Raw genomic sequence first — 25180 nt, 5'->3', positions numbered from 1 at the left:
CCCCCACCCTGAAGGGTGTGTGACCAGCTGCAAACAGCCATCATCCCCTCACCCAGGCTGGCCAGGCACCCCAGTGGGGACCCCCACCCTGATCCAGGACACCCTTCAGGGCAAACCAGCCAGCCCCCACCTGTGCACCAGGCCTCTATCCTATTTGGTAAAAGGGTAATATGCCTCCCGGCACCAGGATCAGCGTGACAGGGGGCAGCGCTCAAACCCCCTGATCGCCCTGCGGCTCTGTGTGTGACAGGGGGGCAGGGCCACAACCTCCCTATCTGCCCTGCTCTGTTCGGGACACGGGAAGGTGCCCCAACCCCCTGATCAGCCCTGCTCTGTGCCTGATAGGGGGGAGCGCCCCAACCCCCTGATCGCCCTGCAGCTCTGTGTGTGACAGGGTGTGGCGCCCCAACCCCCCCCCCCAAAGGCCCTGCTCTGTGTGTGACGGGGTAGAGCCATAACCTCCCCATCGGCCCTGCCCTGAGTGTGACAGTGGCGGCGCCCCAACCCCCTGATTGGCCCTGCTCTGTGAGTGACAGGGGGCGGTGCCCCAATTCCCCTATCGGCCCTACTCTGTGCGTGACAGGGGGGAGCTCCCCAACCCACTGATCAACCCTGCTCTGTGCGTGACAGGGGGGAGCTCCCCAACCCCCTGATGGGCCCTGCTCTGTGGGTGACAAGGGTCGGCGCCCCAACTCCCCAATTGGCCCTGATCTGAGCCCGACCAGGGGCTGCACCTAGGGATTGGGCCTGCCCTCTGCCACCCGGGAGCAGGCCTAAGCCAGCAGGTCGTTATCTCATGAGGGGTCACAGACTGCGAGAGGGCACAGGCCGGGCTGAGGGCCTCCCCCCCCCCACGAGTGCACAAATTTTTGTGTACCGGGCCTCTAGTCTATACTAATAAAAGGGTAATATGCTAATTAGACCAGGCATCCTTCCTGACAAAGCCATGGTGGCGGGGGCCGAGGCAGAGGTGATTAGAGGCGATCAGGCTGGCAGGGGAGAGCAGTTAGGGGTGACCAGACTGGCAGCGGAGAGCGGTTAGGAGTGACCAGGCCGGCAGGCAGAGTGGTTAGGGGTGATCAGGCAGGCAGGCAGGTGAGTGGTTAGGAGCCAGCGGTCCTGAATTGTGAGAGAGATGTCTGACTGCCAGTTTAGGACATCCCCCAAGGGGTCCTGGATTGGAGAGGGTGCAGGCCAGGCTGAAGGACTGCCTCCTTGTGCAGGAATTTTGTGCACCAGGCCTCTAGTAAACATATAAATGCCTTAAGATACAATTCCAAGTTGGTTGTCTTCCTCCAGAAATTAAGTGCTTAGGTGCTACCTTATTCCAGGAGTCAAAGATGGCTTTTTATCTGATTCTACTCCTAGTTGAAGACTTTTGGGAACATTAGCATTCTAGTTTTTGCTTAAGGATAGTATGTAAAGACTTTGGATTGGGAATGAAGGGTAAACATGCTTGAAAAGTACTGAATCAAGAAATAGCACCCCCTTTTTTTGCATCTTCAATTGGATGCAACCTTCCAATAGGTCATTGTTTCCCTTTAGCCACAAGGAATCTTCTACATTTTCACACACAATACCGATTTCACATCTATCCAGACACTTCAAGGAATTTCCAATCTGGATATTTAAAAGGATATGAGGACCTTTAAATAAAAGGATAGCCACAAATCGAGAACCCCAATAGCGTATTTAGCATGAGCAGGTTCTTCTAAAAGTCATACTCACTGCAGCTTGAAGTAATCATCTACCGCCTGATAATTTACATTCTGAAAAAATGTTATGAACTGAAAAAGAAAGTAAAAAAGTTTTTGTAAAGCAGGAAAATTGGGGATGGGGAAAATGGATACTTTCAAGACAGATTTAAATCTTTCTTTAGGTGGAAAAAATAATACATTTGGCATTCTTAAATTTTTCTTTACTATCTTAGAAACTCAAGCTTAGAAACACATTAGATTCACTATGTTACATTTTCCTTTTAATTTTATGTTATCATAGTCTTTTTATTTCTTTGCTTCTCTCTCTCTCTTCATTTGACTTTTGTCATTACAATATTAGTTTTATTTATATCGTGAGTATAGACTTTTCACTTTTCTGTTTTTTGCTAACCTTGTTTCTGGACCATTTTTTCCCCCCTGAAGGTTTTAAGTGATTACAGATATCATCTTGTCTGTAATTTCTGAGACTCTGAGGAATTATTTGCCTGAACCTTTCCTCTGTAGTTTTTGAGTCATTTAAAAGAAATGTCCATTTGCTATTTGCATAAGTTCTTGCTATTTGATTCCATGTTTCATCTTAATTTTCAGTATTTCAAAAGGTTGCTATATTCTAAGGTACAGTCATTTACAGAACATATATGATATTAGAGGAAGAAAATGATAAGCCACAAATTTTTAAAGTATGGCAATTACATCCCTAGGTCCTTAAACTTTTTTCCCTTATACTTTTATATATATTTATATATAAACACACACACCACACACATTAACAGTAGTTCCTTTCCTTGAACATGGAACTTGATGTATTTTCCATGTAATGACTTTCACAACCTTCAACTTGATCACAAAAGATTGTAGATTCGCCCTAACCGGTTTGGTTCAGTGGATAGAGCGTTGACCTTCAGACTCAAAGGTCCCAGGTTCGATTCCGGTCAAGGGCATGTACATGGGTTGTGGGCACATCCCCAGTTGGGGGTGTGCAGGAGGCAGCTGATCGATGTTTCTCTCTCATCGATGTTTCTAACTCTCTGTCCCTCTCCTTTCCTCTCTGTAAAAAATCAATAAAATATATATTTCAAAAAACATGTATGTTTCTCAACATGTTCCAAGCTAAACCTAGAAGGGAAGTCTGTTTTAAAGAATATTAACATTATGCTTTTACATTTACTAAAATCAAAGGACATTTTAAACTAATAACTTACCAGGGTTTTAGTGCAGAATCCTGAAGCAATTTCATACTGAACTTTGTATTTCACTTCTAATAGTTTTGGGCCATAAGGTTCCATAATAATATACAAACCATTATTTTCTGGGTAGACTATTTGAGCCCAAACTGACAGGCTCTCTCCTTTGTCCAAGAGGTAAAAAATACGAATATTATTATGAAATGCCACAAAGGGACATTTTTCTTTTGTTTTGAAAGTTATACTTCGTACTTCCAGACCTATGGGATATTCCTGTACATATAGTGTGCCATTTCCCAAAACATGTACAAAATTCATTTCACCAAATAAATTCCAGAAAAATGCTGATTTTGTTAAAGTGTTTGTCCATAAATGTAGCTTCACTGCATCTCTAATATTAATCTTGAAATAAAACAAGATATTATTTTCCATTTTTACCAAGATATTTCCATAGTAATCTGGAAAAAAAGAGAGAGACATTTGTTATTCTAAGTAACCATAAATCCATGCTCTTTTATTTAAGTGGACTTTTAACCAAAATAATCTTGTTTATAATGACTGAGTATTTATGTACTTTGAGAAAATTAGGGTGTGCAGGCACAAACCTACAACGTCACACAATAACTTCTCTTCCACTTCACAGTACAGTAGGTTTTTCCTGGACACCTTTCTGCTTGCATTCACTATATCACGTATATATCACAGCATTTATAGAGAAAAAAAGAGCTTACTAATGTGTATTAAATGAGAATGGGCACAAGAATGGCATTATTAGGAAGCATTGTATTATAGACTAAATTATGTCCCCCTCTCAAATGCACAGGTTGAAGTCTTAACTCCCATTGTGACTGTATTTGGAGATAAGAGTCTTTAAGGAACCGGGCAGAAACACACACACACACACACACACACACACACACACAAATAGAGTCTTTAAGGAGGTTATTTAGATTAAATGATAAGGGTGGGGCTCTACTCCTATATGACTGGTGTCCTCATAAGAGAAGGAAAGGCACCAGATGTCTCTCTCCCTCTCCCCCAGCTCTTTCCCTGCATGCACACAGAGGAAAGGCCAGATGAGGACACAGGGGGAAGGTGGCTGCCATCTGCAATCCAGGAAGAGAGTCCTCATCAGAAACCACCTTGATGACACCTTGATCTTGGACTTCTAGCCTCCAGATTTCTATTGTTTAAGCCACCTACTCTGTGGTATCTGGGTATGTCAGTCCTAGAAGAATATAATAGGGATGAAGAACGGGGTTGGGGCTGGCACTTCTTCATGTTCACTCTTTAAATAATAACAAGTTTTCCTCTCTTAATAGGGTATTATGTTTAAGTCTTAGAGGTTCATAGACAGTAAGTCTCTTAACCTCTTTGGTTCTATAGCTTTATCTGTAAAGTGAACAGGTAGTTGATTTCATAGCTTTCTTTTCAGATACAACATTCTTTGTGGGCCACATTTCTAGGGGTGTACTTTCCTTAATTTCCATAAAACAACACCCAGAAAGGACTGGCTGAAAGGAGGAAGGTGAAGTCAGAGCCAGGGAGGTTCAGAGTGTATTGTGCTTCTGCATCTTACATTTGGAAACTGAATAAAAGTGATCTTTTCACAAATTTCCATCAACTACATTCTAATTAAACTCCTAAATCAGCAATACCAATGTTTTAAAAGATCAGAATACTTGAACATCAATGTCAACATACATTTCCTTATGAAGTTAAGCTCCCATATAATTATTACCTTCTCAGTAGGAATTCTACAGTATAATAAAGTTCCTGAAATCGTTACGTAGACAGGTGAGGTTAATATGAAGCCTGGAATATTTTTCAGTGTTTTAGTGAAGCTGCAAGGATAAAATGCTCTCAATGCCAAGGCAACAACACAGGAATCAAACTCCAGTGTTTTCATGGTCCTGCCAGTGCGTGTGGGGGGTGGTCAAAGCTGTGGTGGCAAAGTGATTGGGGCAATACCATGACTACATAACTTTTCTCAGATAACTGAGATTTCTTTATACATTTAATTGTTTTGTTTGCTTTTGGCAAAAAAGTCCATCCAGATTCTTGGCCTCTTGTGCTTTGTGTATGTTTCTGGAAACTTCGCAAGGTGGAAGGGGAGAAAGATGTGGGTAATGACGTAACAAAATAGATCTCTGTTGAATGAAAAAGGTAATTGCAGAACTCACAAACTGATGATATATAAAATGTAAAAATCTCAAAAAATTTTTTTGCTCTTATGTAATAGTCATGGGGAGGTAAAGTACAGCATAGGGAATATAGTCAATAACACTGTAATAACTGTGTATGGAGCCAGATGGGTACTAGACTTGAGGTGGTCACTTTGTAAGATACAGGTGTCTACCGCCATGTTGTCTACCTCAAGCTAATATTGTACGCCAAGAATAATTGAAAAAGGTTATGTGTACACTATACTGTAGTTTAGTAGGTATGCTGTAATATTATGTCTAAAAAATATACATACTTTAATTAAAAAATACTTTATTGCTAAAAAATGCCAATCATCATCTGAACCTTCAGCAAGTTGTGACTTTTTGCTGGGAGAGATTCTTTCTTTCAATTTTTTAAAAATGCAGAATCTGTGAAGTCTATAAAGAGAAGCACAATAAAACGAGGTACACCTGTACTATTAAGAGGTTTACCCCTGTCCAGTATTATGCTAAGCATTTTGTATACAATCCCTTCCTTACCTAATTATAATAGCAGTCCTATATTCTAGATCAGAAAACCGAGGCCTGGAAAGTTGGCTTCAAATACAGGTCCATTCAACTCTACCTGTTCTACATTGACTTTTGTACCCTGCCCCCCTCCCCAAAAAAAGACAATGAAGTTCTAACTCTCATTACGACTTCAGAATGTGCCCTTTTTTTGGACATAGGGTCATTACAACTGTGCTTGGTTAAGACAAGGGCATACTGGAGGGAGGGCGGGGGGACTCCTGTTGTCCTTAAAACAAGATGGCATGTGAAGACCCAGGGAGAATGCTATGTGATGACAAAGGTAGAGATTGGGAATGCCAGACTTCTCGCCTCCAGAGCTAGGAGACAGTACATTTCTGTTGTATTAAACCACCCAGTTTGTGTAGTTTGTTACAGGAGCCCTAGGGAAACAATAAAACCGTATCACCTCCTACACTGAAAATGCACACGTAAATTGCTTATTTCGTATCTGCTGATGGACCAAAACGAACCTCTGAAAAAAAGAACGTGAGTTTGCCAGTTTGCTGTGTAAGATCACAGTTAATGTTAGTAGAATCTGATACCCGTTTTTAGGTGGTAAGAAGTGCACCTTTACCTATCAATACTTAACGTGCGTTTAGTTTTGCTACATCTTTGTAAGAAAGTCATCTATTACGAAATCAACACTAGTTTTTGCACAATGAGAATGGCTCACCTAGAAAAGCACCATGAATAATACTGTCATGTGATAATTTTGACAAATTCCCAAATTCTGTAGGTGTCTGTAAAACTCCATTCGTTGTGAAATTGTCATAAAAATAGTAGATCCTGTGTTTGTCCCATACTATTAATTCTGGTATTGATGAATACAGAAAATATGGAGTTACAACACTGTCAATCGTGACGTTTAATGAAAAGTCTTTGTGTGCCCACTGTTCTGAATCTTCATTATATATCACTAGGTGAATTTGTTTCATGACATTACATGTAACACAGAAATTTAACAATAAGCCAAGTTCCAAAGGGTGTGCCGTATACACAATATTGTGTATACTCAGAGTAGCAATCGGGGGTATATGTAGGATTTCCCCCAGTCTTTTAGTATCTATTATTTTGACAAATTGAAGATAAGCATATCCAAGATAAAGTTCATTTTTTGTCCAGATTGCCATGCTGCTTCTTTTATTAGCCTGGAAAGTGGAAAATAGACAATAATTAGAATATCTTCAATTTTAGGGCTAGTCCAACAATTCCTGTCTTCTAACTTGCTATATTAAAACATAGCCCTGACCGGTTTGGCTCAGTGTATAGAGCGTCGGCCTGCGGACTCAGGGGTCCCGGGTTTGATTCTGGTCAGGGGCGAGTGCCTTGGTAGCGGGCACATGCTCAGTGGGGAGTGTGCAGGAGGCAGGTGATCGGTGTTTCTCTCTCATTGATGTTTCTGACTCTCTGCCCCTCTCCCTTCCTCTCTGTGAAGAATCAATAAAATATATTTAAAAAATAATAATAAAAGTAAAACATAATAACTAGAATGGTTTATTTTTTAGTATATTTCTGAAAAATACTTCAGGCACAGAAATATATGGCATAGAAATATGTCATATTACAATATAAAGAAATTATCCTGTCCTAGCCAGTTTGACTCAGTGGGTAGAGCGTCGACCTGTGGACCAAAGGGTTCCAGGTTCGATTCCAGTCAAGGCCACATGCCCGGGTTGCAGGCTTGGTCACCACTGGGGAGCGTGCAAGAGGCAGGTGATCAATGATTCTCTCTCATCATTTATGTTTCTATCTCTCTCCCTCTTCCATCCTCTCTGAAATTGATAAAAAAATATTTTAAAAAATTATTCCAGTAATTTTAGTTTTTATCAGTAGAAATAATTAATCTTAATTCCCTTTTAATTCCTCAAAGACTATGGATCTTCTCTTTTCCTGTGTATTTACTCTGGTCAGGAGTAGCCCTGTGATCTTGCTGTTTACTAAGATCAATCTATAATGACACCTCAAACATTACATTGGTTTTTGAATTCTAGCTTCTTTGGTTATCAGATAAAGGGAAGAGAGAAATTAAAACTTTAAACAAATCAATACTTCCCTTTTGTGGACCCAGTCTGTTAGAGAAAAAGGATATCTGGAGACGACATCTGAAATTCAGGGGTCCTAATTTCATTCAGTGGGCCCTTCTCCAGCTGTGTCTAATTCTTAGGGGTTTTTATATAAAATGTAACTCCTATGTTCATGACCACTACAAGGAGTCTTCTGGGCACATCTTGTCTATACTCAAATCGGCTGTAGAAAGATATCAAACTGGTAACCAAAGAAAGACACTAAGACTATTTGGAGTAAAAAGTATTTTTATCAAATATAGATTCAACTTAAAGTCTAGAGCTCATGCTGCTGGAAAAGACTGTGAAACAACCTCAACGAGGAAACAGATTGGAAACAAAATGAGCCCTTCACAGAAAAGACGCACAGCTATTCTCATTCTTGGCAGAGGGATGGGAAGAGGACTACGCTATAAATATGACAGATGGGAATCCCAGGGACCCCAGCCAGGGGGTGAGTTTTCACTCACCCACAAACTCTCCTATAGACCTTCACTTAATGCTTGGGTGTAATTCACCAAAGGGCTTGGGGCAAGGCAGGGGAGCTGGGGGATCCCTTTGAAGCATTCAGGGCCTCTTGCAACTATCTATATATATAAAAGCCTAAGACCGGCCCAGACCTCCTGGTAGCTATTACACACAATGACCACCAGGGGGCAGACACAACGCAGGAGTTGCCAAGCTGTGATGACTTGGCAGCTGTGGTTCTCGGGTGACGCACCTGGAGCCAGAGAGGAGGGAGCTGATTCCGGGGTGCGTCACCCGGGAACCACCCTCTCTCAATCCAGGACCCCTTGGGAGTATCAGAGAGCCAGTTTTGGCCCGATCCCTGCAGGCCAGGCTGAAGGACCCTAGTAACACAGAACCCTCTGAAGACAGGCAGGGGGCAGGCAGCAAGGCAGCAAAGTTGAGAGAAATCATCTGCATTCTGGATTCTCAGGTTCATAGGCTGGGAGTGGGATAAGAGGGCGGAGAGAAACTTCCCCTCTGAGACACGTTTGGCCTTTACCTAAGTGGTAAAGCAGTCCCCTGCCAAGACGGGGAGAGGGAAGCAGGAGAGAAAGACAGGTCCGCCAAGGCACACAAATCCAGGGGAGATGAGAGAGGAAAGATATCCCTCGGTGATTAAAAAAAAAATAAATAAAGCTGACAGCTAGGCTATACAGCAGAGACAGCGCTCCCATGGTTTGGAATGCTGGTGGCTCAGTTGTAAAGTTGTCAGTGTTAAGATACCAAGCATGGCTAACAAGAAAATAACCATGATAAAAACGCTGAACTAGTGGGAAAGAGGCAACATGAGTGCAGAGATGGGGAATCAGCTGAGACATGTAAATGATAGAAAAGAAGAAAATGGAAATGTTAGAAATAAAAAATATGTTGTCAGGAATGAGTACATTATTAGATAAATTTCAGAGTGATCTGGGAAAAGCAGAGGAAAAGAAGCAGTGAACTTGCCCTAGCCAGTTTGACTCAGCGGATAGAGCGTCGGCCTGCGGACCCAAGGGTCCCAGGTTTGATTCTGGAGAAGGGCATATGCCTGGGTTGTGGACTTGATCTCCAGTGGGGAGCATGCAGGGAGGCAGCCAATCAATGATTCTCTTCATCATAGATATTTCTATCTCTTCCTACTTCTCCCTTCCTCTCTGAAATCAATTAAAAAATATGTAAAAAAAAAGAAGCAGTGAACTTGAAGAAAGTGAAGAGCATGTATACAAACTGAAGTACAAAGATAGAAGCAGAGTGAAAAACAATAAAGAGGTGGTCTGAGATCTCTGGGACAATATTAAATGGTCTCATGTATGTGTTTTTGGAATCCTAGAAGAAGAAAAGAGAATGGTGCACAAGAAATATTGGAAGAGATAATGTCCAAGAACATCTGTGGGAACCATGCCAGAGTTGCCGGTTAGTCAAGGCCAATTAGAGTGTGAAAGGCCCCATTTACAGTATGCCGGATGGCCAAGGCCACTCTGAGCATGGGAATCTTAATCAGGGTGTCCGAAGACTGTGCCCTTCTATAACCCAAATGATTGGTATCACTGTTGGCAAAAGGCCTCTTTTTGTCTAAGTGATATAATACGTTACTGACCAGCTAGTGTGTGGAAAAGAATGGAGAGACTAGAGAGGCTACTGAGGCTGCGTAGGGGAGAGCTCAGGTGCCGCTACTATGTGAGGCTATGGGTCTAGAGCAGTGGTTCTCAACCTTCCTAATGCCGCGACCCTTTAATTCAGTTCCTCATGTTGTGGTGACCCCCAACCATAAAATTATTTTCGTTGCTACTTCATAACTAACTTTGCTACTGTTATGAATTGCCATGTTAATATCTGATATGCAGGATGTATTTTCATTGTTGCAAATTGAACATAATTAAAGCATAGTGATTAATCACAAAAACAATATGTAATTATATATGTGTTTTCCGATGCTCTTAGGTGACCCCTGTGAAAGGGTCATTCGACCCCAAAAGGGATCGCAACCCACAGGTTGAGAACCGCTGGTCCAGAGGCAGCATGCAGCTGCTCAGATAGTAGTAGTGAGTACAGAGGCTACTGCTACTATGTGAGAAAGATGTATTTGTTCATCAGCTGGTGTGTGGCTAGCTGCCTGTATGGGACTGTTCTGAAGAACTGTTTTGTCTAATGGTTTTATGGCCACTAGCTTCTGTAATAGACACTCATTCTTAAACACCAACAACTTCTCATGGCTTCTCTGTCTACTACCCTGCGTCCAAGAAGGTCCAGCCAGGAGCAGGGTTGGCTGGGACCCAACAGTTAGCATAGTAGGGCAGGATCAGGACCTGTACTCCCACACTTGGACTAGTCAGCAGAATAGAGCAGTGAGTGCTCTCACAATTAGTGCTATGAGCACGATTTAGGAGTAAGCTCTCCCACTAGAATTAGATCCTGCTCTGACATCCCCCAATTAGTAAAGTACATGACCCCCGAAATCCAAGAAGCTCAGTTGAACCTCAACAGGTAAATACAGGGTTGGGCAAAACTAGGTTTATAGCTGTGAGTATGCAAAACATAGAGTTTATTCTTGTATTATTCATTAATTATTGTATCTTTTCCATACCAACAACTGTAAGCTTACTTTGGCCCCACCCTGAGGGCCAACAAGAACTTTACCTCAGTTATTTAAGTATTTCACAATCTTCTGACTTCCATTCATATCATCTAATAGTTGTATTCTTTGTTTATAATTTGTATTTCCTGTTTGAATATTTTTGGTATCTATTAGTTTCTGATATCGTGCAATATCATTATTTTATGTCTCAGTGGGCTTTCTTTTTTCCTATATCAATCAGAATTTATTAGTATTTCAGGACTGACTATTGATATCTTTATTTAACTCTGAAAAATTCTCAGCTCTTTCCCATTCTATCTAAACTTTTATTTTGGAATTCTGGTTAGATGTATACTGGATTTTCTCTTTTTCATTCATCTTTCTCTTCTACTCTCTGTTTTTGTTTGTTTTCCATCCCATTTTCTCTCATCTTTTCATTTTGTTTACTTTCTTATCTAATTTACAATTTAATTATTTTTGTTGTATGCAATCTCCTATTTAAGCTTTCCATTGAATTTTATATTTCAGTTATTAGTTTTATCTAAGTTTATTACATGAAATGTTATATTTCAACATTTATTTTTACATATTAATATATTTTGAAATAGAATTCACATACAGAAAATGGACCAAATGGAAATATATGTAGCTAAAAGACTTATCACAAAGCAGAATCTAACAAATGGAATCTCGTCAGAACTCCCAAATGCCACTGATACTGTTTCCCAATCACTACATCTTTCCTTTCAGGATAAAAGATGTAGAGTGAATAAGATATCCTAAATTTTATGGTAATGAATTCCTTGCTTTTAGTATTACTCATTGCCTTGCTATTTGATAGACTTTTAAAAAAATGTTTTCTATTTTCTTTTCAATTTATTTAAATCCAATAAAAATATTTCATATTTGTCTGTCCCAATATCTGATGTCCTTGCAGGGTTGACTCTGCTCTTTCTTGTTTCTGCTGACTCCTGTGACACCTTATTTCTTCAGATATTTTGCCATTTTTGAGTATGAGCCCAATTTTGCCAGAATATTATTTGTGGAAAATTTCCAAAGCCTGACCTTATGGTTTGTCCCTCCAGGAAGGATTTGTGTTTGCTTCTGCCTGGCACTAGGCTTGCTATTTCTTGGCCCACTGTGAATTTGGGCCCCAAAGTCCATGTGGGCTGGTTTTGGGTCATGAATTCCAAAGACAGACGTTTTCTGGCCTCTTAAGAGTTAAAACTGAGATACGTTTAATTATGTTGGGAAATTTTGGAAGGTTCGTGTTTAATGCAAAAAATTACCAGATGCCCTCCCTTGCTCAGGTGCCAGGCTTAGTTCCTAAGGACCAAATGTCTAAATGCTTGGGACCAGCACCGGCCTCGGGAGGCGAGATTTTGGCATTGGCTTATGTCTCTGAATTAGTGCTCCAGGACTCCACTTTCCTCTTGGAATTGTCCTTACTTCCACAGAAGCCCAGTTATGTGCCTAAAGAAGTTTAAAAATTTCTATGCAGCATTTCAGGTGTTTTGTAATGCTCTAGCTTAAGGATATCTTATTCACTCTATTGTCAGAAATTAAAGACTTAATTCATTTTTGAGAGCACATGGAGTTTTGGTTTGGGGAAAATAACTTTTTGACCTTTTGCCTGTGAAAAGACAAAACAAAACTCTCATAATATGACTAAGTGACACTGCTCAATAACTCACAAGATTCATTTTATTCTCTGTTGTTGGATGTATAGCTCTGTAAGGGCTCTGAGAAGTTAAGTCAGGAAGATAGAGCTATTGACATCCATGGAAAATAACTCAGCAAAAAAAAACTGCAGAGTATAGCCTAATATTTCATTGAATTAAAAGGTATGGTGAATATCTAAATGTGTAAGTATAAATACATATATGTACTATTTTACTAACCTTCGATAAATAATTGACCCAACACCATTTTCTTGTTGTAATGCCAATAATTTCACCTTCAGGAAGATTTTCCTTTCTTCCCAGTTTTGCAAATCTGGTTGAACTTTTTAGATAGAGGATACCATTTATTAAAAAAAATATCCCATCACGGGATAGGTTCACATCAGACACATTGCTTCTTTCTTCGTCAGTCAGGATGTTTGGAGGCACTCTGATTCTGGTCCAAGTACGAAATGAATCGTTGGTTTGAAAGGTCTCCATATCGGCTACCAGAACAATAGATGATGGAGCACAGGCATCCCAGACTGTTATTAACTGACTACCAAGTGGTGAAGAGATTGGTAAAAAGCCAGGAACCTCAGGTATTTTCCACCAAGGAAAGCCCAGCAGGAAAAGGATGTCTGCAACAAAGCAATCTTGAAAAGTCACCTGATTTCCTCTGATCTCTTTTATCATATCCTTTCCTGACATTGGTAGTGAGATATGCCAGGCCCTAAGAAGAGAACAGAAAGGATAAGAATTACATGGTCTCTTTCTCAGCTCCCATCCATCTTGCAAAGTGCTGGCATTTATCATCTTTAAAACTTTAAAAAAAAATTTTTATCAACATGAACCTGGGTAAAATAAATCAAATAGTATTAAAATGCTACTGATTTCTCCTTGTTCTTCACTCTTGTTTCCAAAGGAGAACAATGTGTTTTTTTTTAAAAAAATAAATAAATGTTTTTTATTGATATCAGAGAAGAAGAAGGGGTAGAGCAACATCCAGGATGAGAGAGAATTGTCAATCAGCTGCCTTCTGCACGCCCCCTACTGGCAATGGAGCCCACAACCTGGGCATGTGCCTTCACCAGGAATCAAACCATGATCTCCTGGTTCATAGGCTGATGCTCAACCACCAAGCACCACTGGCTGGGTGAAGGAGAACAACCTTGACTCTTAATGCCCCTTCATATTCTCAAATAAACATCCTTATACTGCTTCTTAATGTGATTTTTACATATTGGTTTCTTATATGACAGATGAAACAGTATCTCCCATAGTGTATACCCACTGATGCATCATCTTTTCTTGCAAATGTCACAATGTTTACCTAAATCTATAGTGTTTATATTGTTACTAATATGCATATATTGTTTACTACGGAGCCAGTTATTATGCTCATTGTTTTCTTTGATAAATATATATTTACAATATTTTCCCTAGAGTTAACATTTTATTTTGAAAATTTGTTTAGTGTTCTAACTTTTCCAATAGGTAGCTGAAATGGCCCTTCATAATGGTTTCCATGTGGTGAATGCAGAGGTAATCTAGCACTTGTTTGCTGGGATTTCCCTTCATTTCTCTCTGGGTTGAAGCACCATTTACTGGGTCCAATACTTTGATCTTGTTTTGTTAACACATATTCTTCAGTAAGTACTCTTTGTCAAAGTGCACGTGAAAATAAAGTTTTTGAGATCCTGAAATCCCAAAATATCTTTAACACATTTGTTTGATAGTTTGTCTGGGCAGAGACTTCAGAGCTTGGACGACCTTTTCTCCAGTCTGTTTGTATTTAGGGTTACTAATGAGAATGACACCTTGATCCTTGTTACTTAAATGGCTTGCCTTTCCATACGTTTTTAGGGGCTTCCCTTCTTTTCTTGGTATTCTAAAATTTGACAGGGCTGGGTCTTATCTTTTGAAGTGGACACAGAGGAATTCGTGAAAACAAGCACTCGGACATATATCTTAGAAGTCAAGGAGAGTTCTGAGGAGCGTTTCTCAGCAGGCCCACCCGGACACATCAGGCTGCAGATGGTCAGTAAATGCTTCTTTAGTTTCCTATTTCCTCAATGAACACACACACTTGGGTTGGTGGTGATGGCATTCTGCCCACTCAGAATGAGGTCCTGCCAGGTCAAGAGGACCCCATGTTGGAATAATTGTAGGGTTGTCATCAAGCCTCTATGTCCTAAGCCACGCCACCATGAAAATCAGTGCAACTCTGATTTTTACAAACCACACCTCTGACTCTAACATCTGTTTCAAGTAAAATTACAAAAAAATCACCAGTACCATGCTGTTACATTGTCCACTGGCTATAATAATCTCATACTAAGGTGAACACCTACCTGTGTAGTAGTCACCCAGATCCAGACTCAGAACATTCCAATACCTTGGAAAGTTAATGTATGTCTCTCCCTCCCCCTTCTCTACCTGCTACAGGCCTATTTTGTGTTTCCATTTGTGTCCACATTCCTGTGCTTTGAAAAATTAGTTTTGCCAGATGTATGTCTTACTAAATCATAGAGAATGCAAGAAAAATCCACTAGTATAGTGACTTCCAAATCCCTCTGTCCGTGATGGATAGATCTAGAAGGCAGAAAATCAGTAAAGACATAGTTGAAGGAAAAACACCACCAACCAACTGATCTAATTGGTTTAAAGACTACTTCATCCAACAACGGCAAAATACACATTCTCCTCAAGCCCACATATGACATTCACCAAGATAGACCATATCCTGGGTCATAAAACACACCTTAAGAAATTTTACAAAATAGAAGTCAGCCAGCTGGTGTGGCTCAGTGGACTGAGCATGGTCCCATGCACCAAGAGGTCATTGGTTCAATTCCTAGTCAGGTCACATGCCCGGGTTGCTGGCTTATTCCCCAGTATGGGGCATGCAGGAGGCAGCCAGTCGATGTTTTTTCTCATTCATCGATACTTCTATCTCCCTCTCCCTCTCCCTTCCTCTCTCTCTAAAAATCAATAAAAACATATTTAAAAAATAGAAATTATACAAAGTCAACTCTTGAAACACAATACAGTTAAACTAGAAGTCAATAACAGAAATATAGCTAAAAAAATCCCTAAGCATTTGGAGATTAAACAGTACACTTTAAAATAACACGCAGTTAAGAAAGAAATCTCAAGTGAAATTTTAAGTAGTTCAAACTAAATGAAAATACAAGTTACCAAAATCTGGGGAATGAAGTGAAAGCAGTGCTTAGAGGGAAATTTATAGCATCAAATGCATGTATTAGAAAAGAAAAAAATCTAAAATAAATAATCTAAGTTTTCATCTTAGGGAACTAGAGAAAGAAAAGCATTATAAACCTACAGGGAGAAGAAGAAAAATAATAAAAATTAGAACACAAATCAATACATTGAAAACAAAAACAATGGAGAAACTCAATAAGAAAAGCTGGTTCTTTGTAAAGTTCAATAAAAGTGGTAAACTTTCCAGTTGAGCTAAAAAAAAAAAAAAGAGAAGGGACACAATTTACTAAGATCACAGATGAAAGTGAGGCCATCATTATTGATTTCATGTGCATTAATGGATAAGAAAATAATACTATTAACAGTTCTATGCCCATAAATTTGATAACTTAGAGGAAATGGACCAATTGAAAGACAATCTACCAAAATCATATAAGGAGAAATAGATTATGTGACTAGGGATATATCTATTAAAGAAAATTGATAAATAATTAATAACCTTCCAAAACAAAAAGCAGCAGGCCCAGATGGGTTCACTGGTAAATTCTAACATTTAAGGAACAAGTTATGCTAATTCTCTACAATCTCTTCCAGAAAATATAAGCAGAGGGAATATTTCCCAACTCATTTTATGAGGCAAATATTACCCTAATACCACAATCAGGTAAATACATCACCAATAAAGCTACAGACATGGTGAATCCAACAATGTGTAAAAATAATTATGTATGTAGACCAAATGGGACTTATTCCAGTTAAGCACATATGGTTCAACATTTAAAAATCAACTAATGTAATCTATCACCTCAAGGTTAAGGAAGAAAAAGCAGATAATCATATCAATAATTGGCATAAAAAGCATTTGACAAAATCCACCACTCATTCAGGATAAAAACTCTCAGCAAACTAGCAACAGAGGGGAACTTCCTCAACTTGATTAAGAAGCATCTACAAAAAAAATACCAAGAGCATAATGATGAGGAACTATATCTTCTCCTCCTAATAACAGGGACAGAGCAAAATGTCTCTTCTTTCTACACCTATTCAACATCATATTAGAAGTACATATTGTATTTTTTAGTTATAAGCTCCTTGAACTGTGCCTTAGGTGGTACAACAGATTAAGAAAGGCTCACTATAACTTGCCAACTTAACAGTAACAGATTTTACTTCTCAAGTGGAATTTGTGATGCGCAGTTACGTGTATGTGGTGGCACAACTGTGACATCGGTAGGAAACATTTTAAGGTATTGCCAGGATGTGCCACCCTCCTGAAGGTTTAGCTCTTAATACAATTGTGAGAATAGAATCCAGCAGTGTGACTGGCATTTTCTGAGTTGTTAACTAGTTCTCATTATCACCTTAGTTAATTTTTTGTATCATAAAATAATCTACTTGGAAGTTACACATCAAATATTCCATGAAATTTTACCAGGGTTTTAAAATCCCTTTTTAATTTTAAAAATTAAATACCCATCCTCCAGTTTTTCATCTGCATAATATATTCTTCTCTTCAGAAATGTATGTATGGCTGGCTTCTGTCCCAAAGTGGCAAAAAGCTTTGTAAGTACAAAGGAATTCTGGAAAAAAAAATTATTTTTACTCTTTTCACAGCCAAATTTACTTGGAAATTACATCATGTTATATTGCATCGATTATTTTAGTTAAGTCACTTTATAAATTTACCTCATTTTCAATGTGCCGGTTTCTTTTTTTCTACCATCTGGCCCCCTTCCCCATTAGAATTTTATGAATTATAATGAAATCATAATACAATTTCCAATATGTTGAATATACCATGCACAATCAGAATACTGAATGAACTGAGACTATGAGGACCCCTAAATAAATACCCTTAATTTTACTATCAATGGAATACATAATGGAGCTTCTAAAACTAATCTCTTAGAATTATTTCTACATGAGTCACTCCAAAGCAACATTCTCTTTCAAGGCAGGTTTCAAATGATATCTGGAGAGTTTAACAGAAATTCTCTCCGTAATAGACAGATATGACATGCTCCCTCTTTTTCTCAGAGATTTAAGGAGCAGCTGAATTGACTGGAATTATCCCTAATAAAGTATTTTTAGAATAGAGACAATAGTTTTATTATGGGGAATCCCTAGAACTAAAAAAATCAGATGAGGGTGAGTCTAGAATTCCGTAGCTCCCTTCTGCCCTAATCCTCCAATAATGCTCCTGTTTGATTTTCTAGAAATATGTTAACCACCTACAAAGGAGCCTTTGAGGTTGCCATGATGAGCCTCAGTAAGGGTGTCGTCATTGGGACTATGCAGCGGTTCTCAACCTGTGGGTAGCGACCCCTTTGGCGGTCGAACGATCCTTTCACAGGGGTCGCCTAAGACCATCCTGCATATCAGATATTTACATGACGATTCATAACAGTAGCAACATTACAGTTATGAAGTAGCAAGGAAAATAATTTTATGGTTGGGTCACAACATGAGAAACTGTATTTAAAGGGCCAGAAAGTTGAAAACCACTGGACTATAGGGTCACCCAATAGGAGGATTCAACGTATTTTTTTTTAATATACTTTATTGATTTTTTTACAGAGAGTAGGGGAGAGGAATAGAGAGTTAGAAACATGGATGAGAGAGAAACATCGATCAGCTGCCTCTTGCACGCCCCCTACTGGGGATGTGCCTATAACCAACGTACATGCCCTTGACCGGAATCGAACCTGGGACCCTTGAGTCCGCAGGCCCGATGCTCTATCCGCTGAGCCAAACCGGTTAGGGCTCAACCTATTTTTGAAGAGTAGGTATGGTGGTCAGAGAAGGCCTCCTTGAAAAACACACATTTAATGATTTTGATAGAGAAATATAGGTTTGCCTGGTAAATAAAGAATCATATATATTTTTCTTTTGGTTGTGAAAATTGTATTCACTATTCAGAATTTTAAACGTAACTATCTTTCATATAACGGTAAAGGCAAAGAGTAAATGAAACATTCTTAATGTAGCTTGGATAAGATGGAAATAAAATATTATAAGCAACACACACAAGATGATAGAAAAAGGGATAGGCTAAGAAAACGTTAGGACAATCATGTCCACAAACTTACAAACATTTTTCATTAAAAGGGTGGTTCAGGTCATTAAAGGTAATTTTATAAATATAGAAAAATTACCACATAGAAATTATCAAAAATATAAAAACACATTGAGTATATTTTATTAGAATTTATCAAATGTAGGCTACTGGTATATATTCATGTTATATAAACAGAAGTCTATATAAATGATAGCATGATATTCCACTGAGTTAATTATTATCATTGACTTAACAATCCTCTATTGGACATTTAGGTAGTTTTATTTTTTCACTATTGCTAATATTATTGCCATGAACACCATCAGATATACAGTCTTTTCCATAGTTAAGACTATTTCTCTTTGTATGTACATATATATTTTTTTTTCAGAGAGGAAGCAAGAGGAGGAAGAGGAGGAGGAGGAGGAGGAGGAGGAGGAGGAGGAGGAGGAGGAGGAGGAGGAGGAGGAGAGGAGAGGAGAGAGAGAGAGAATATGAATGAATCATCAATGATGAGAGAGAATCATTTATTGGCTGCCTCCTGAATGCCCCCTACTGGGGATCGAGCCCGAAACCCAGGCATGTGACCTGACCTCCTGGTTCATAGGTAAACGCTCAACCACTGAGCCATGCCTGCCAGGTAGGACTATTTCTCTTTTGATTAGATCTTGGAAGTGTGATTACTAGGTAAAAAATTATGAATACTACATATTATCAAAATGATTTCTAAAAGGACTATGACAATTTACTTCATTATTAGTAATGTATAAGAGAATAAATTTCACTATGCTAGTGTGAACTTTTGCATTATTTTTTAAAGTATTTTTCTAGTTGTAACATAAATATCTGCCTTTGTGTCTCCGCTTATGCAACTACTCATATCCTTTCTTCTCTACCCACACTGTAGGTTTCAAGTCAGGTATCTGCCTCCAAGATGCCTGCCATGATCAAATCAGGATGTTTTCACTTGAGTAGTTTGAAGGAATTATTTTAATGCTACAATTTTGATAAATCATACACAAAATAATTCTGGCAAAATGTAAATTGTCTTTTTGGGTTTTCATCAGACAACGTGTAATGTGCCCAAGAGACACCCAAGTCCTAACTATCCCTGACTCTTCATTCTTCTTTCTCTTCCATAAACATCTCTGACTGAACTGTAAATAATCCCCAATGTTTAACGCATTTTGAACCTCAACCCACCTCTGACTCAATAAGAGACTGAACAAGTTTTTGAAAGATGACTTCAAGGTAGATGCTCAATGAACACCTATAAAGCACTTTAAAGAACAGCTTCTTCATGAATAATGAGGTGCACAGAAATTGCAAAAAAATGCTCAGAAAAGAATTCTAAAGGAAAATTGATAATTATAGAGATAGAGCATAAACTCAACTTAGTGGATAATTAAAATGTATTTAGTTAGTTCTGGGCCACTTAAAATAAATTATTCACAGCCCTTAAAAAAGAAATGTAGCATATTATTTTATCTAGGATAATGATTCCACCTACTAGTGATGGCACAACTGCATTCCATAGCAACTCATTTGGGTCAGCATTTTCTGGATCGTATACCCATATCTTGATAATCTACAAAACAAAATGTTTGCATTTCTTTAATTCTGGACAAATTTCATTTTTAGTTGTAGCAAAACATAACCATAATAATGTTTATATATTTTAAAAACTTTGATTATCTCATATTTTTAAAAAAATCAAAGCATTATGTGTTTGTTTTTTTTTTAAATATATTTTATTGATTTTTTACAGAGAGGAAGGGAGAGAGATAGAGAGCTAGAAACATCGATGAGAGAGAAACATCGATCAGCTGCCTCCTGCACATCTCCCACTGGGGATGTGCCCGCAACCCAGGTACATGCCCTTGACCGGAATCGAACCTGGGACCCTTCAGTCCGCAGGCTGACGCTCTATCCACTGAGCCAAACCGGTTTCGGCATTATGTGTTGTTTTTAAGTAAGTGAAACAACTCAAAGACATACGAAGGGAGAGTTAATAATATTCCTCTAAACACCTGAGGTAATTTTAAAACTTCATAGGAATGCTTATCTATCTTTCTCTGAACTCACAAATAGACACAGCGCCCCACCCCACACACACACACACATTTTACAAAGATGAAGTCACACTACAAAGGTTATTTGTAGCTTGCTTTTGCCACTTGATACACCATGGCCACCTCACTAGCTGTAGGTCTAATTCTTTCCTTTCTTGTTTATAAATTTAGCACCATGTGGGGAGAATGGTTTCAGCTCCTCCCTCTCCCACGGGCTGGAATCTTCACTTTCCAGCTGCAGAAACATCACCCCAGTCTACTAGGGATTATATTGTGTCTAATACCCTTAGCTCAGAATTCAATCTTATATCTTTGGCTTTTAATTCTTTAATTATTTCTGACCAATAGAAAACTCCTTCACTTGTTTTTAAATTCTATACACACACACGTACCTGTATAATGTAAAAGGCGGTACTAGCATTATGTAAACATATTTTCTTTTTTAAAAAAATGTTTTTATTGATTTCAGAAAGAGGAAGGAAAAGGGAGAGAAACATTAATGATGAGAGAGAATCATTGATTGGCTGCCTTCCGCATGCTCCCTTACTGGGAATCGAACCATGATCTCCTGGTTCATGGGTTTATGGTCAACCACTGAGCAACACTGACTGGGCCAGACATAATATTTTTTAAAAGGCATTTATTTTTTTAAAATATATTTTTTATTAAGATATTACATATGTGTCCTTATCCCCACATTACCCCATTTCCCCCTCCCCGCCCCCCCGCTCATGCCCTCACCCCCCTATCCCCCGTTGTCCGTATCCATTGGTTAGGCCTATATGCTTGCATATAAGTCCTTTGGTTAATCTTTCCCCCTTACCCCCACCCTCCCCTACCTTCCCTCCAAGGCCCGACAGTCCAATCAATGCCTCTCTGTCTCTGGATAAGTCCTTGTTCATCAGTTTATGTTGTTCATTATATTCCACAAATGAGTGAGATCATGTGGTATTTATCCTTCTCTGACTGGTTTATTTCACTTAGCATAATGCTCTCCAGTTCCATCCATGCTGTGGCAAATGGTAGGAGTTCCTTTTTCTTCTTCATCTTCTTGAAGAATACCTTTCAGCATTTCATATAATGCTGGTTTGGTGGTAATGAACTCCTTTAGCTTTTTCTTATCTGTGAAGCTCTTTATCTGACCTTCTATTCTGAATGATAGCTTTGCTGGATAAAGTAATCTTGGTTGTAGGTTCTTGGTATTCATCACTTTGAATATTTCTTGCCACTCTCTTCTGGCCTGCAAAGTTTCTGTGGAGAAATCAGCTGACAGTCGTATGGGTACTCCCTTGTAGGTAACTGAGTTTCTTTCTCTTGCTGCTTTTAAGATTCTCTCTTTGTCTTTTGCTCTTGGCATTTTAATTATGATGTGTCTTGGTGTGGTCCTCTTTGGATTCCTTTTGTTTGGGGTTCTCTGCGCTTCCTGGACTTGGAAGTCTATTTCTTTCACCAGGTAGGGGAAGTTTTCTGTCATTATTTCTTCAAATAGGTTTTCAATATCTTGCCCTCTCTCTTCTTCCAGCACTATCTTCATATATTTGGATTCTTTTTTCTTTTTGCTTTTTCGGTTGGGTATTTTTTGTTTCTCTGTATTTCAAAACTTTGACTTGATTCTTGGGATCTTCTTGTCTGCTGTTCGATCTCTGTATATTATTCTTTATTTCAGTCAGTGTGTGCTTAATTTCTAGTTGGTCTTTTTTCATATCCTCCAGGGTCTCACTAAATTTATCGGCAGTTTCCATAAAATTCTTGAAAAACCTTATAAACGTGGTTTTGAACTCTATATGCAATCGTTTGCTTTCCTCCATTTCTGTCATTTGTGACCTGTTTGTTTGTCTCCGCATTTTTTGTTTCCCTGTGTTGGTAGAGTGGCTTTGTGTGCTAGGTGTCCTATAGGGCCCAGTGGCTCAGCCTCCCCAGTTACCTGAGGTGGACACTTTTGGTGCACCCCCTTGTGGGCTTTGTGCACAATCTTGTTGTAGTTATGCCTTGATTGTTGTAGGTATCACTGGGGGGAATTGACCTCCAGGCCAATTGGCAGTGAGAATCAGCTGTGTCTGCAGTGGGAGAACTTCTGTGCTGAAGACACCCTTCTGGGGCAATACTTGCTTCAGTGGGGCTTTGGTGCTCACTGAGTCTGCCCCTGGAGTGTGTCCCTTATGGATCTGAGGAGTTGTAATCTGGATGGTCCCCCTCTGACCACTGGGTACACTGGCTCTTGGATCGAAAGAGGTGCTAATTTAGCCTCTGCCTGAGGTTACCCAGCGGGAGCTACGAAGAGATCTGCAGATTCCCCTTCCTTTTTTGGAGTTTGGAGGTGCCCAGATGAGGCCCAGCTGTGAACCAATGCAAGCTGCTGTGGGGCCTTAGGTCTTCTCTTGGAAGTTCTGGGTCTGTCTGGCCCAGCTGTGAAGCAATGCAAGCTGCTGTGGGGCCTTAGGCCTTCTCTTGGAAGTTCTGGGTCTGTCTGGCCCAGCTGCAATTTGTTAGGTAATTTTCAGGTTGCAAAGGGCCAGGGCATTCATATGCAAAAGCCTCTGTGCACAGCTTGGGTGGGGCGGGGTCTTGGAATCAACAGGCGGAGCAAGCAGCTATGGCTGATGCTCAGCCCTGCCCTAAAAGGCCCAGCATCTCAGCGTCCCGGTAATTGCTGCAAGCACCTCTGAGGGAAAGCCGCCGTCAAGTTCCGAGTTCTGCCTGCTGCCAGACAGTCCAGTTTCTCCCCGTATGAGTCCTGGGTCCCCAGAGACTTCCCGGAACTGGAGTTCAGAGTAGACAGGAGCTTGTGACTCCCTCTCGATTCAAAAAGATAGCCGCGTCCTCAGGTGCCAGCCCTTTTCCCCGTGCGCGCTCGAGCCCCCGTACCTCTGCACTCCACCTCTGCAGCTTCTCTGAGTCTCAGTGTACTTTTCTCTTTCTTTTTACTTGTAGAATTTCCACTCAGCCAACCTTCCTGTACTTCTGGATGATGTCCGTTTTGTCTTTTTGTTGTATTTTTGAAGTTGTTGTGGGAGGCAGCAATTTCCAGTGTTTACCTATGCCGCCATCTTGGTTTCTCCTTAAAAGGCATTTCTGTGTGTTTTGAGTGAGATGGAGGTTATTCTGCATTATTTTGGCGTGTAATATGTATTCTACTTCTAGAAGTTTCTCTCTATTTTCTATATTTAAATTCCTTATTCACAAATAATACTCTCTCCTGCTTTTCCATGCAAGAGTTATAACCATAATAAAACATTGCATGATGTGAATTGGATTTGGGACAGGAGTACAAACAGACACATTCAACCATCTGGATGCAATATAGGAAGCTTATTTATTATTATTAGTTTTACTGCATCTTTTTCTAGTAAATCACTGCTTTTAGAAAATTAAAATATCTACAGTGCTTTACCTTCCCAATATTATCACCTGATTTCAATTTAAAAATTTTGACCGTATCGATCATATATAATCATCCTCTCATCCATATGTTAAAGAACTTTGAATTCAAGACATTTATTGTCTTAAAAATTATTGAGCATTCCATAAAGCTTTTCTCTTATGTGGGTTACGTTCATCAATATGTATGATATAACAAAATTAAAAATATTTATTAATTTGTTTTAAAACTAAGATAAACATATTTACATGTTAACAGAACCAACATGTTTTTATGAAAAAAATAACTATTTTCCAAACAAAAAAATAGTAAGAATGGTTGTTTTACATTACAAAATCTTTTTAATATCTTGCTTCATAGAAGAGCTGGATTTTCCTCTATGTTCCTCCATCAAGCTGCTGTATGTGTTGTTCTGGTGAAAGCATATTGGGAGAATCTGTCCTCATGCAGATATGAAGTTGGAAAAAGGTAGACCTCCTGAGAAAGCCTGCGCCCTAAGGATCCTCAAACCATCCCTAGTACCATGCTCTACACACATTTTGTTGAAAAATTAGCCTGGAAAATTCCTCTTCTGGTAATTATGGAAGATAAGAGAGAAATAATATAGTAGTGACATATGAAGGATGTATAAAATTAAAAAAAGAAAACTTACCTGGGTTAAATTCTGATGGAAATGACTGTTGGGAAAAAGAGGAATCATATGTTAGTAAACAGCATGCTAAATATTAGTTTGAATACTTTACTTTCAATATACATAACTAAATCTTAGAGTATTCCCTTTATATCCCAATAGAGATAAATTATTATGAGCTAAATGTAATAAAAGCCACATCTGGCTGTGGCTGAGTAGCTCAGTTGGTTAGAGTGTCATCCCGATACTCCAAAGTTGTGGCTTTGATTTCTGGTCAAGGGCACATCCAAGAAACAACCAATAGACACAAACAATAGTATGTGACGGCCAGAGGGAAGGGTAGGAATTGGGTGGAGGTAGGCAAAAGGGAGGGAAATGGGGAAATCTTTA

The 25180-nt window shown here is 39.3% G+C and overlaps 1 protein-coding gene across 1 annotated transcript in view; it reads right to left on the bottom strand.

Annotated features, from left to right (window-relative positions):
• The window catches only part of CATSPERE (catsper channel auxiliary subunit epsilon), an 86105-nt gene that overhangs the window by 41882 nt on the left and 19043 nt on the right, over positions 1 to 25180 (bottom strand). Inside the window, exons 6-12 of the mRNA XM_059677309.1 lie at positions 24812 to 24836; positions 20219 to 20296; positions 17124 to 17230; positions 12666 to 13158; positions 6311 to 6785; positions 2921 to 3360; positions 1729 to 1787 (exon numbers count right to left, since the gene is read on the bottom strand). Coding sequence (XP_059533292.1) covers positions 1729 to 1787; positions 2921 to 3360; positions 6311 to 6785; positions 12666 to 13158; positions 17124 to 17230; positions 20219 to 20296; positions 24812 to 24836 — 1677 coding nt within the window. The remainder of the gene's footprint in view (positions 1 to 1728; positions 1788 to 2920; positions 3361 to 6310; positions 6786 to 12665; positions 13159 to 17123; positions 17231 to 20218; positions 20297 to 24811; positions 24837 to 25180) is intronic.

Source organism: Myotis daubentonii, chromosome 20, assembly GCF_963259705.1.
Source record: "Myotis daubentonii chromosome 20, mMyoDau2.1, whole genome shotgun sequence".
In the NCBI taxonomy this organism is placed as follows: domain Eukaryota; kingdom Metazoa; phylum Chordata; class Mammalia; order Chiroptera; family Vespertilionidae; genus Myotis; species Myotis daubentonii.
The sequence above is the reverse complement of the archived record's forward strand: the minus strand, read 5'-3'. Positions and strand labels throughout refer to the sequence as shown.